Source organism: Drosophila takahashii, chromosome 3R (assembly GCF_030179915.1).
Source record: "Drosophila takahashii strain IR98-3 E-12201 chromosome 3R, DtakHiC1v2, whole genome shotgun sequence".
Classification (NCBI taxonomy): domain Eukaryota; kingdom Metazoa; phylum Arthropoda; class Insecta; order Diptera; family Drosophilidae; genus Drosophila; species Drosophila takahashii.
In genome coordinates this window covers 22635417-22649277 of record NC_091681.1, presented here as the reverse complement: position 1 = coordinate 22649277, position 13861 = coordinate 22635417, and the positions used below count along the sequence as shown (strand labels likewise).

The 13861-nt window shown below is 43.9% G+C and overlaps 2 protein-coding genes across 7 annotated transcripts in view; one reads left to right on the top strand and one right to left on the bottom strand.

The window, feature by feature from the left end:
• Positions 1-13765, bottom strand: part of Syp (synaptotagmin binding cytoplasmic RNA interacting protein) — a 56672-nt gene extending 42907 nt beyond the window's left edge. For 3 of the 6 annotated variants that reach the window (XM_017147975.3, XM_017147968.3, XM_044394301.2), the window contains exon 1: positions 13275-13763. In XM_017147975.3, coding sequence (XP_017003464.1) covers positions 13275-13287 — 13 coding nt within the window. In that variant the 5' untranslated portion in view covers positions 13288-13763. Of the gene's footprint in view, positions 1-13274 lie in introns of all 6 variants that reach the window. The other 3 variants (XM_017147959.3, XM_017147965.3, XM_044394302.2) reach the window with 2 other exon arrangements.
• Positions 8282-13269, top strand: LOC108061674 (uncharacterized). The gene is made up of 7 exons (XM_017147956.3): positions 8282-9359; positions 9420-9715; positions 9774-9954; positions 10017-10134; positions 10649-11178; positions 11465-11582; positions 11641-13269. Exons 1-7 carry the CDS (start codon positions 8446-8448, stop codon positions 11905-11907), a joined length of 2424 nt encoding a protein of 807 aa, XP_017003445.1. The 5' UTR covers positions 8282-8445; the 3' UTR covers positions 11908-13269.
• Positions 13766-13861: the final 96 nt, after the last annotated feature.

The following is a 13861-nucleotide window of genomic DNA, read 5'->3' as shown; positions in this document are numbered from 1 at the left end:
CCGAAGTATTTTCGGTTCCTGGTTTTCCGCTTCGAATCTTTTGACCGCATTTAGTCAAACCCTTCATCAAAGAGCCAGATATAAGTATGCGTATCGGCGAGCGAGTTCCTAGGCAACCTATTCATTATCCTTCCCATTAAATTGCCGTTTCCGCCCCCTGCATCCCGCCCACATTTAATCCCTGGACAAAAACAAAAGGGAACTTTAAACGTTTACGCTTGGCTTGGTCTCGAGAATCGTTCTGTTCTGCTATGTTCTGTTCTGGGCCCCCTACTTGAGCCATTTGGCAGCAGACAGGCCAACCAGCGTTTTCAGAGGAATAGGTCAGTACGGCCGAGTGAATATTTTCGAGTGCATGCGAGTGTGCCGTGTGTAGAGTGTTGTGTTTTATGCGAGTGCATTCTAAGTTTCAAGTGTACATGTTGTAATATTTTTTGCGAGTTAAAACAAAGGCGGAATGGGAACGCGACTGGCAGCAGCACAGGCTGCCACTACGGATAAGTGCCGCAGGACTCGGCTGTACATTATGTACCTATAATGAGACCGCTCGCCCGTTCTGTTCCGTACCATTCCGTTCTACCATCCCAACCCCAACCCCAACCCCTTCCTGCATGACCGCGATGCAGTTGGCCTTACACCGCAGCGGGGTCAATGACAGCCCAGAAGGTCAAACACACGCACACACACGGTGAAAAAAAAACTAGAATAATTAGTGGTTCGGTATTTATTCAATATCGGTGGCATTAAGATAAATAAAATCGTGTCCTAGTCATTACTAGAAGAGGTTAAAGCGTAAAATCAATGAATTTTAAATTAATCTTGAGATTTTTTTAAGATTTTAATTTTAAATTAAAATACTGATGAATTAAACGGCACATTTTAAGAAATGTTTCCCATAAAAAATCGGGGTCACCAAACGCGTCCAGTACTCAAGAAAAATAAAGATAAATCTGGAAGAATAAATAAAGTGATTGCTCTAATTTATAGAACATTCCAAGATATTAAGGTAAAAAATCAAACAATTTAAAAACGTAACAGTAGAACAAAAAAAGCAGTGAGGTCACCAACTGCAAACTTTTGGATATACATAACTCACCAAAATAGCCAGGTTTCCAAACAACTTCTGGTGAACAAGAATTATGGTCGAGTGTTTAATATTTCTCTTTGTGCAAGGCAACTAGAAAAAAGCAAAAGGAGCATCAGAAATGCGGCAGGATATAGCAGATGAACGACTTCGATTTCACACGCAGCGAAGAGGTCAAACTTTGAGCGCGACCAGTGATTAATGTCCCCCAAACTGCGCAACTCTGCAACAGCTGCTGCATAAAGTATCTCCTAGATAAATCTCAATCCAACCGCCGCCGCCCTGCCCTCCAAAAATACTGGGGCAGCTGATGTGATGATGATGATGATGATGAAATGAACGCTCGACTTCCGCTGCAAGCTTAGCCTTTTCGCATTGCTGTACCCGAGAATCCGAAGCCGAATCGGAATCTGAATCTGAATATCTGAATCCGATTCAGGATCTGAAGCTGACCAGAGAGTAGGAAATCTTTTGTAATCGTGCGATAACCCCGACGAGTGCAGAACTTGAAACTCAACCCTTAAGCGGTGCCTGGAACAATGCCAAGAGCAGCAGCGACTGCAATGCAATTGCATGTCCAGCCTAGCAGGATGCCAGGCAGTCGGATCCTGGCGGGCAGGCAGGTCCTTGCCGGCAATTAGAACACAAGCGATTTTATTATTATTTTTTGTTTTGTTTATTTACATACATATCGGAATGGCATTATAATGCGAATAATGGCGTAGGGATTGAGCGGTTCCTGCGATGCATTCTGCATTCCTATTGTCCTCGCCAAGGAGCGAGAGGAGCGAGCGAATCCATTCTTTCCTTTATTTTTTCTCCTTTTTTCCCAGCTGTATCCACGCCGTATCTTTTGTGCCGGTCAATATGCCTGGTGGGATGCAATGACCGGACCGCAGGACAACGGACAGAGGACAACGGACAACGGACAACGGACAGAGGACATCGAACGAGGACCGATTCAAAACGCATAACGAGCCGCAGAAAGAAGCGAAGAAATTTGCATTGTGCGGCCATCGCAGGCACAGGAAGCCGGATAGGCCAGAGATGAAATTAATACGCATAAATTACATGGCGGATAAGCGATGAGCGCAGCCATGGGAAAAGCCCATGCCCAGCCATCTCATCATCCCATCATCGGATGAGAGCCTGCCCCCAACTGGGCAGTCCGTCTGCAACCGACACCTCAAGTCCCATAATGATCATCGGTGCTTTTCAAGTAGTTTGTACCGAGCCCTAATTAAAACTCTTGGCTTTCAGATCCAAACATTTTCCAAATAGGACAAGCGACACAAGTTTGTGCACAATGCTAAAGTTTGGCATGAAATAAATAGCAGATGCACTGAACAAATATAAGTTACTATGAGTACTCAAGTACTCTCAAATTTTGGCGAAAAATAATGATATTCAGCTAAATTGATCAATTGAAGTGCTTTTTTAGAACTCAAAATTATATATGTTGTTGCATACTAATTTTAAACGAAACAAATTAGTATTTTGCTTGAAACATTACATAAAAATATAGAGTTGACAACGGAAACTTTAATTTCTCACTAATTTACGCTACATTTTTTGTTGCATACTTTTTGAATACCACACTTCCTTTTACTTTTCAATGTCAGATATTTGCGAAACCAAATAAAAAAATAGTAAATTAAAAAAAGAAATTATTAAGCGCAATTTAAATTTAAATTAATTTATAAAAAACTAAACAGAAATATTACGTATCTCCTTTTTAAACATTTTTCCGCCATGTAAGCTCTAGGAAAATGTTGCCACTTAGGGCTTTGCAGCAGGTAACGTGAAAACTGTTTGCCAACTGAGGCACAGGAAGCAGACTGGATAGAACAGGATAGAGCCGGCTAGAGTGGCAAAGTGAGGGGAAGCGCAGAAAGGACACCAGCGACTGCAATTTGCCGAGGCTTCTGCACAAACTGAAGGAACGAACCGAGGTCGACGCTGCTTGTCGGCCATTCCTTTTCCGGTTGTGCTTGGCAACTTTTGCTATTGTCGTAGGTCCTCGAAACGGGAGCAGGACAAGTCAAAGAACCAACAGCACCGGCAGACAGCCGTCTGGCTAGGCCACTTGCCTCGCAGCTCACGGCTCCTCACAGCTCGCAGCTCGCAGCTAGCCAAAGGAACCTGCCGCAGGACCCTGTCGACACACACGCCATATGCGCAGAAGGACAACAATTGAATTACAAAATTATTTGCTGCTGTTGTCGTCGCTGTCGTTGTCGTTGTCCTCGTCCTCGTCTTCGTCCTCCGACTGACAGAACTAGTTGTAGTTCTCGCAGGACAGCCAGACGGAATCGAAAGGGGCAGAGGGTTGGCAAAGGGCTCCCTCAAGTGGCTCTTGGCCGGGGCTGAGGACATGTTTTCTAAAACGGAAATTAGGTGACAGGACGAGCCGAACAAGCGGGCTTTTGGTTCTTGTCGACATCGTCTTGGGTCAACTTTAATTGACGCTTTGTTCGGGTTTGCACACTTGAAAAAAGAATAATCACAAATGACTGAAGGGAAAATATATATTTATTTATTCTTATTTATGTTTCTAACCCATAAGGTTCTTTTTTGTCCTTTGGGTAAAATGTATAAAGTTTAGGGTAAATTAAAATTTAAACTTTAAAACAGGAAACCATAAAATTACATTTTTATTTAGACATGTATATTTTTCTTTCATTTTTATTCTAATCATTGTATAATTTTAGTAAAGCTTTCAAAAGTGGTTTAAATTGAGACATTGATGATGGTTAATCCAATTATATTCGCTTTACTGTAAAAAATAAAATCAATTTCTTTATAGATTTTTTAAATAATGCCTATCCAAAATCTTTTTTTAAAGAGAGATTTTAAAAAAGTAGTAACTGTGAACTAAAATAAAAACTTTTTGAAGTACACTTAAGTTTAACTTTAAAACCCAGACGAGAAGCAAGGGGTCACATTTATGCAAAGCTCAAAGAAGAATCGGTGTCACCAGGCATCACCTGCCTATGATCATGGCTCAGGGGGCTTAGTCAAACTTCCGCAGCGCAGCTCCGTTCAATGAGTACCCAAAGTGTATCTACGGCAAACACGGCGGCAATTAGCGCTTCTTGGTTTGCCCGATAACACTTGGGGGCCTTAGAAAATCCAGAGAGCGCAGTATAATACACTTTGTAACTGCGAATGTATCTGTAAGTGTATCTGTATCTGCGAGTGGGCCGCATTTGTATCTCTCAGACTGTCTGGCTGAGCGAGCGTGCGAGAGTCGCGTGTGCAATGCTGCAAAAATGTTCAAATTCATTGCTTTTAGCTATATATTTTTTACTTTTTTCTGCTTTTCTCCGCTTTTTTTTATTTTTTTTTTATTTTTTGGTTTTGGTTTGGGTTATCGTCTGGCAACGCGGCAATCATAACAGCCAGGGGCGTAGAGTGGCGGAGGGGGTGCGCCATACAAAACAAAATGATGCAGAAAAGCGAGAGGTGCGGCGTGTTTTTCGAGGATGACGAAAACTGAAACGAGCCAAACGCACGAAGACTCCGTCGATTTAGCTGCATGATGAGGATGAGGATTCGCATTCGGTATCGAGGGGCAGGAGAGCAGGAGCAGCCAGGCAGCAGCGGCAGCAACAGCAGAAGCAGAAGCAACGACAACGACGACGTCGACGACTTTGTGGATTTTGATTCTGGGTCATTCACCCTTGACAAAAAAGCATTTTTGCTCTGTGTTAGGCCGCTTTTGTATGCGGTGTTGCTGTTGCTGCCGTTTGCCTTGCTTTGTTGCTGATTGCTGACGTACAGGCATCCACATTTGGACTCCACCACCGCTCCTCTCCACTTGATTTCGCTTATTTTTCCTACCCGAGAGATCGGGGGATCGGATCGGTTTGAAGAGGAGTGGATCTTGGAGACGCTTTGCATATGTCCAAGTCCATGTCCGAAATAACCCAAGTATGTCCATTTGTCCGCTTCTCTTGTCATTGTCCGGCATTGTCTACGCTCGCTTTTGTTTTATTATATTTACGCCCCACAAAACACAACCATTTCTGTTTGATTTTGTTTAAATCGCTGGCCGTTGTCTGGCATTCTAAGATGCTTTTTTTGCCCATCTCTTTGGTCTTTCTGTGTTTATCTCTCGTTGCGCTTTTTGTTCTCGGCTGGTTTTTTGAACCCTCGCCACAATTTAGAAGGCAATTTTTCGTGTGTGTGCAAAATGGAAACCATTTTGGGCCCTGGACCTGATAAATATTATCGCAAATTAGTCAGAGAGCGGCTATTAATATTTTCTGCAAAGCAAACGATGCTCGATCATCCCGGGAATATTGTGAAATTTTACATTTAGGATGTTGCGAGTTCAAAGAACGTTTATCTTTGAGTTTAATGCTCTTGAGTCTGGAATTTCTGTTAGCTGTATTGTTTATTTATCATTCAATTTGTTTAACAATGAGGCGTTACTTATGGACAAATTGAAAATCTTCATCAAATTACATTACTTTCTTATTTTAGCGCCCTTTTTTCCGGACTAAGCTTTTGTAAAAGTTAGCAACCGATAAACACTGCTTCAAAGGACTAAAGGCTTTCGTTATTTTCCATCAGTTTCTGTCAAACTTTCAAATTTCCCGACTCGTTCAATCCCGAGTTGGAAAAGTTTTAATGCCCTGGCACATGGCCGAATTAAAACGTTATCTGCCATGCAACGTTGCCAAATCTCCTGGCTCCTCGCCATGCAACATCATCCAATAGACCTGCCCCCGAAAAACTCTCTCTTCGCCAGTTGGCACAAAGCAATTGCCATGGCCATTTAGGACAACTGCAGAAACAGCAGACAGCAATGGGCAATAACAACAGCAACGGCGAAATTTACACAACAATCAATTACAGTAGCCGGTGCTAACGAAAACAAAAACAAAAAGCGAATGGGCTAACTAAAACAAAACACAGGAGACCGGCGAAAAGAGGCCAGAATAAAGTAACATCACACTGCGAGAAACTGTTATTGCCTACGTGAAATTAAATATTATATATGTAGGTACTATAAAATAAATTTTAAATGTAAAAATGTTGTTGTTAAGGCCTTGGAAAATAGGAAAAGTTATTTCTCAAGTCAGGGTCTATATGAAAATAATAGATTTTATTAAAGGCAACGGTGCGTATAAGTAATCAACGTTTAAGAAAATTCATAGAAAATAAAATTTAATTAATATAAATATTATACAATATCTTACTTATTTTTAAAGTAAAGATTTTTATATTTAATAATTTTTTTAATAATTTAGTTTAAATGTAAATGATGCAAGATGTAAGAATAAATGTTGCAAATCGTGGTTAATCAGTAGGATTATGTTAATTATAAGGAAGGGCTCAAATAATTTAATATAAAACAAAATTTAATTTTTTACCTTATTAGGGGTATAACTATTTTCTTTAGTGTTTTATTGCGATTCCCACGTGCAAAATAAAACAGTGCAGGAGGCGCGTAGATTTATCTGCATTATGCCACACCGATGCAGGCACGCACACCGATGCACTGGTTCACCGATACACCCACACGCGCACACGTACGGAAATGTCAGTCGACAAACTGGAAATTATGTTTGTGCCGAATTTTAGTTTTGTCGGCCAAGAGGATCCCCCTGTAATCCAACTGGCAAATAACAAAAAAGAACGGAGTAGCCGGGGGAAAACAAGGGCAAAACAAAAACGACAGGTGTAATAAATAACCCAAGCGAAATGGCCAGGACGTGGACGCAGCAATGTAATGGAAAGTGCTGCAATGCAATGCGAGTGAGGATTGCAGGGTGAGGAGAAGGGAGAGGGTCAAGGATGGAGGGTCACCCAGCTCGTCCACTAATTCGTGTCATTTAGCGCAGGTGGCGACAGAGGAAGAGCAATGGGGGGCAGCAGGAAGAGGAGGAGCAGGATGAGCAGGATGAGGAGCCGCAGGGATGGCAGGATGAGGAGCAGGGCGACCACAACAGATTGACGCTGGACGATAGCGCCAGGAAATGGCTCTTGCTCCAGGGACGAAAGCCACAAGCTGTGACCACAGCCGCAAAGTTGCCAAAATAGCTGCTCTGGGTGCTGACCCGAATCTGGATTAATTCAATCCCTATCACAGGAGGCTTCAATAATTCAGGAGGGGCGTTGTGTCGCCTAAGAGGGTCACTGAGCAGGGACGTAGCCAGTAGCTAAAGGGGTGTAAAAGTTTATAAGATGTATAACTAAGTTTTTCTTAATTTAAAAATATTATCCTGGAAAGTAATACCTTTTAAAAATAATATGGATATTAAAATAGGTTGTATTTATTGAATACTATTTAAATGAAAGTATGACAGATAAAAATCAAATTGTTCATTAAAAATATAACTTGTTTATAAGTGAAATTTTTGAATTTATTTACTTTAAAATTATATTGGTAGTTAAAAGTCCCAAAATTGATAAAAATTAAAATTTTTTTAAACCTGAAAATATTTAAAAACTCCTTAAAAATATTTTCTATGTGTCATACACCTGGAAACCCTTCAAACCGTATTTCTACTTCCCTGTTCGTGGCAATTTAAAATCTTGGGGAAGGAGAAGTAGTTCAAACCAATGTGGAAATCCTGCCAGATTTGCCATATTAAATTAATGAACCAAGTGCAAGCTGTTACCGCACTAAAATTCCCATTAAACTAACTAAAACGAGTATTTACGTCCCACAAGTTTTTATACCTCTGTGCTAACCCATTGGGCCAATTTTCATCTTTGGCCAGGTTCCAACTGCCTGCTGCTGTCAATTTTGGCCCATTTTGAATGCAGTTTAATAAACTTTTGAACTTTCCCCCCTTTTGTGACCCGCCAGTTCGATAACACAACCGGTTCAATAATCGATAACTGAACCGGACCGCTACACCCACATAAAGCGGACGGTTAGGCAACACTGGTGCAGACCCGAATCACCCTGTGGGCCTGTTTTTTTTTGGCGGCGAAATTGACTAATAATGGAGCACCCCACACACACTAAATTGTGGTAAATTGAAGTGGAAATATAAGCGTTTCTGTTTTGGCTTTGCAATTATTTTTAACGTATTTTAAATTAGTTATTGTTTTAAATATTTAGAAGGTTAAAAAAAGTACGTTTTCGTACCTGTTTTTAAACCTTTTTATCGATATATAAAAATATCGAAACAAAATATCGCATCGATGAATCAATGTTTGTGCTCATCCCTATTTTGAGGGCGTAGTTCCAACAAGTGCTGAGCATCATAATTACCTATTACTAATAGAATCTTGGCGTCGTGCCGCCCTAGAATCTCATTTTATGTTTAGTTATTAATTATTAACGAAAGAGCGTCGTTTGTTTGGTTCGCAGTAAGCGGGTGAGATAGAAGAAGGCCGAAATGATCCCCTCGTCGATTTTGGGGCGCAGCTACCTGCTTTTCATGCTGGTGCTCGCTGTGGGCGTTTTCGCCCAGCACGAGTGGCAGGCGAGGGACGCCTTCGACGAGATCAAGCGGCAGTTCGACAAGGTGAACGGGGATAATTGCCCCATCCAGCACCACTCGGATCTGTTCATGCCCCTGGACGCGGTGTCCCACAAGCCGGACATCAAGGAGGTCAACGTGAATCCGGTGTTCCCGAATCGCACAGCCCTGCTGCATCTGCAGAATATGGCTTTGAGTAGGAGCTTCTTCTGGAGCTACATCCTGCAGTCGCGGTTCATTCGACCCGCCATCAATGACACCTACGATCCCGGCATGATGTACTACTTCCTGTCCACCGTGGCCGATGTCTCCGCCAATCCGCACATCAACGCCTCGGCCGTCTACTTCTCGCCGAACAGCTCATATTCCTCCTCGTATCGCGGCTTCTTCAACAAGACCTTCCCGCGTTTCGGGCCACGAACCTTCCGGCTGGACGACTTCAACGACCCCATCCATCTGCAGAAGATATCCACGTGGAACACGTTTGATGTCCAGGATCTGGGCGCCCATCATCCGGACTCCATATCCAAGGACTACACCCACGATCTGTACAAGATCAACGAATGGTATCGGGCGTGGCTGCCGGACAATGTGGAGGGACGGCACGACACGAAGATCACCTACCAGGTGGAGATCCGCTATGCGAACAATACGAATGAAACGTACACCTTCCACGGACCGCCTGGCTCCGAGGAGAATCCGGGTCCCATAAAGTTCACGCGGCCTTACTTCGATTGCGGCAGGTCCAACAAGTGGCTGGTGGCCGCCGTGGTGCCCATTGCCGATATCTACCCCCGCCACACCCAGTTTCGGCACATTGAATATCCCAAGTAAGCTATGTTTAAGGGTCATCTTATAGCCTGTCTCCCTAACCCCTTAATCCTCCCCAGATACACAGCTGTTTCGGTGCTGGAAATGGACTTTGAGCGCATAGACATTAACCAGTGTCCTTTGGGTGAAGGCAACAAAGGACCGAATCATTTTGCGGACACGGCGCGGTGTAAAAAGGAAACAACGGAATGTGAACCTCTCCACGGTTGGGGTTTCAGGCGGGGTGGCTACCAGTGCCGCTGTAAACCAGGTTGGCGGCTGCCCAACGTTGTGCGGCGACCCTATCTCGGCGAGATTGTGGAGCGGGCCTCGGCGGAGCAGTACTACAACGAGTACGACTGTCTCAAGATTGGCTGTAGGTTTGATTTACCCTTATTTCGGGCGGCTTTAATTGACTGTGTTTTAACTTAAAGGGATCCAAAAGCTGCCCATTCAGTGGGAGAAGGCTCCCTACCACATACGCCAAAAATATTTGGACCGCCACCCGGAGTATCGGAATTATACAACCGGCTCGAGGTCTCTCCATGCGGAGCATTTAAATATTGACCAGGCACTGAAGTACATTCATGGAGTCAACTATCGCACTTGCAAGAAGTAAGACCAGCCTATCCAAGGTCACTTCAATAGACTGATCAATTATGTTCTCCCCTTGACAGCTTCCATCCGCAAGATCTGATTCTGCGCGGCGATGTCAGCTTCGGCGCCAAGGAGCAGTTCGAGAACGAAGCCAAGATGGCCGTGCGACTGGCCAACTTTATTAGCGCCTTCCTGCAGGTAAGCAAGCGATTCAGAGCAAACGCTTCCCATCGCCTTCACGCTAAATGAAGAGCAATAATTGATAACCCGACACCTATTAAGAGCCTTCGACGACGGCTCTTGAAAACTTCTCAAGTGTAAATTATAATTTTCCACGCGTAATTCAACTTCCTCGAATTTCCTGCAATGCCAGTTTCTCGCTGCTGTTGCTTCTCTTACTATTTGGCATTCTGCGTTGCCAGCCGCGCGGCGTGAATTAAATATTCAGTGTCAAACCATTACCAAATGCTAAATTCATTAGTTTGAGCGCCGAGGACACGAAAAACGGGTTCGCCACAAGGCGTCGTCTTCATTAAAGGCCAGCCGCAGCAGCAACGAAAAGCTAGGGAAATCATGGGGATGAGCGTCTCCTTTCAGAGCTCGCTCTCCGTGTCCATATTTGCACAAGTTGTTAGCATTGAAAGGAGCCGTGGGGTTAACACAAAATCTTCCCCAAAATGCAAACTAAAACCCGATTATTCCCCCTTCGCAGGTATCCGATCCCAACGAAGTGTACTCGGGCAAACGTGTGGCCGACAAACCTCTGACGGAGGATCAAATGATCGGCGAGACACTGGCCATTGTCCTGGGCGACAGCAAAGTTTGGTCCGCCACAATGCTCTGGGAGCGCAACAAGTTCACAAACCGCACATATTTCGCACCCTATGCCTACAAAACGGAGCTCAACACGCGCAAGTTCAAGGTGGAGGATTTGGCGCGTCTCAACAAGACCCACGAACTCTACACGGAGAAGAAGTACTTCAAGTTCCTCAAGCAGCGTTGGAACACCAACTTCGACGACCTGGAGACCTTCTACATGAAGATCAAGATCCGGCACAACGAGACAGGTGAATACCAGCAGAAGTACGAGCACTACCCCAATTCGTACAGGGCCGCAAACATCAAGCACGGCTACTGGACTCAGCCGCAGTTCGACTGCGACGGCTACGTGAAGAAGTGGCTGGTGACCTATGCGGTGCCCTTCTTCGGGTGGGACAGCCTCAAAGTCAAGCTGGAATTCAAGTGAGTATGAGATAGGGGATAATGCGGAATAGGGGTTGGGTTTGAGTTTGAGATTGAGAGACTTGTTGGGCCGGTCCGCTGCGTGCCGCCGTCGCGGGCCGCTCAAACCCCTTTTTAGGGCACAGTCCCACTCTCGATTTCTATCCCAGTTCCATTCACATGCAAATGTTTTGGCTTGATTGTCTAATTTTGGAGTGTTGACAAGACCTAACTTCTGACTTGTGACTTCTGGCATTGTGATGCAAATGGGGGCAATTAAACTGGCTAATTTGTTTGCTCTGCGCAGGGGTGTGGTGGCAGTCTCCATGGACATGATGCAGCTGGACATCAACCAGTGCCCGGACTGGTACTACGAGCCAAATGCCTACAAGAACACGCACAAGTGCGACGAGCAGTCGTCCTACGTGAGTACAGAAGCCGCAAATTCTATTTAATTTATTCTAAATTTAACTTCTTTTGCAGTGCGTTCCCATCATGGGCCGTGGCTACGAAACCGGAGGCTACAAGTGCGAGTGCCTGCAGGGCTACGAGTATCCCTTTGAGGATCTAATCACCTACTACGACGGCCAGCTGGTGGAGGCCGAGTATCAGAATATAGTCGCTGATGTCGAGACCCGCTACGATATGTTCAAGTGCCGATTGGCCGGCGCTTCGGGTCTGCAATCCGCTCTGGGACTTGTGGTCGCCCTGATCGGGCTCACGCTCACCCTGCTGTATAGATTTAGTTAAGCAGCCGCACGCCAAATAACTAACGCAAACTTCCGTCCAAACGAAACTCAAACTCACATCAAATCCATTCCACAAAAGGTAGAACTACAAAGCAACACAGACACAAAATTGACACCCAAAAACAAAACGAGCTGCCAGCCCAGCTCTCCGCCGTTGCTCCCTTTCGAACATTGTCATCATTTATCTGCAAGGCGATTAAGTTGTAGACATAATCTATTACAATGAATCTGGTTATTTGTCATTTCTATCAAAGGCGGTAGAAGCAGCAGAAGCGGCAGCGTTGGCAGCGTCGGCAGAAAAGCGCAAACAGCCGCGCCTACTGCGCTCAGATTACGGAAATGCCGTGTAGCTCGTCTTTTTCTTTTTCGGAGATCCTTCGGAGATCCTCTCTAATGTCCGTGAAGTCGCACAGCTGTGTGTGCGTGTGTGCGGCGATCGCAAACCTGTTAACATCGGAACCCAGTTAGGCCCAGTCGTACCTACACCCATCGGGGAGGTCGTCCAGGTCCAAGCTACCGAGGGTTGTTTGTGCCGCACGCACACCTTTTTTTACTTTTCCTACCAACGGATGGCACAAAAAATCCAACGCCTGCCGTCGTGTTTTTCTTATATTAAATCGTCGATGGTCCGTTGGCTGCGATTTTTTGCCTGAATTAAGTATATATGCCGCTGCCGCTGTGGCGTTTTTTCCGCTTTTTGTTTTTTGCGCCTTGATTATCATACGCGCTTGAATTTTTATTATCTGTACCCTGAGAACTTTTTCTATGCGCCGCAGGAACCAGTTTATCAGCCACTTGGTCTCCTACCAGGGCAAAAAAGAAATCTCCAGCTTTTTTCATTAAAAACTTTATGGCCATAGGTAGCTGGACAGGGGCACAAAAAATCTTTTTCACACATTTTTCATAGTCATTTCAGGGCAGCAGCAGCGGTGGGCAGTAACTGTCTCAGCATTCGGGCAACTCCTCCATTTCCATTTGGAAAAATGCCCGCGTCTGCGGAAACACGTTCGAGTGGCCGAACGTGTCCGCTTTTCGTTTCGTTTTTGGGTGTCAGGGGGACATAACATTCCGCAATAGATTTGTAGATCAGTACAAAGAGAAAAACAATCAAAAGTGTAAATTGTGCCTTAAAACTGAATTAAGTGTTCGAACTCGAATATTTTGTAATATCACACAGACTCCGTCCAATGAGCAGTCTATTTTTTATTATGTATCTATTTAAATGTTAAGTGCCTTGACAAAAACCGTCCAACTTTTACAAATTTCTTTTGTAGCCTAATGTGTAGATTTTAAGTGCCTAATAATTCTAAAGCAATACATATACACACTGTTCAAATATATGATTTTATAGTAAAACAATCGACTTACCAAACTTATTCATTTTGCCTGCGAGTGTCCCCAACGTTAGTCGAATTTAGTTGCGCTTCCGATTTAATTTCCTGTCAAGATGTGAATTTTTCGTCACGCTTTGCAATTTGAATGTATTACAATCGAGAAGCACAAATCACAATCCAACGTTTGAATTTTTCGGCTTTTATAAAAGTGCGAAATGATATCACAGTATGTGATATTTTAGAGAACAAAAACAGAATATAAAAGATCTTGGAACTCCAAGATAAATTTACGCCGCCCGTCTGATCGCCGAGCGCCGCAAATTCTCCTCCAATTTCTTTATCTTATATTCGCGATCCACTCGACTGCTCGGATCGACTTGCTTGGATTACAATCGGCTTTCCAATCCACGAATATGAAGAATAATTTCTAATTTGGACTTTGACTTTATTTTTTGATCCTTTTAGAATTTTAACAAATTTTTGGAGGGGATTTATTCAGAATGGTTGATGTCTTAATACTGAGAAAATTTTTACTCTCGTAACATTGACATTTCTCTAGACTAATGAAAAGTGTCCCTTGGCCTGCTGGTCTTGTCTCCCCTTAAAACTAAATAAAATGCA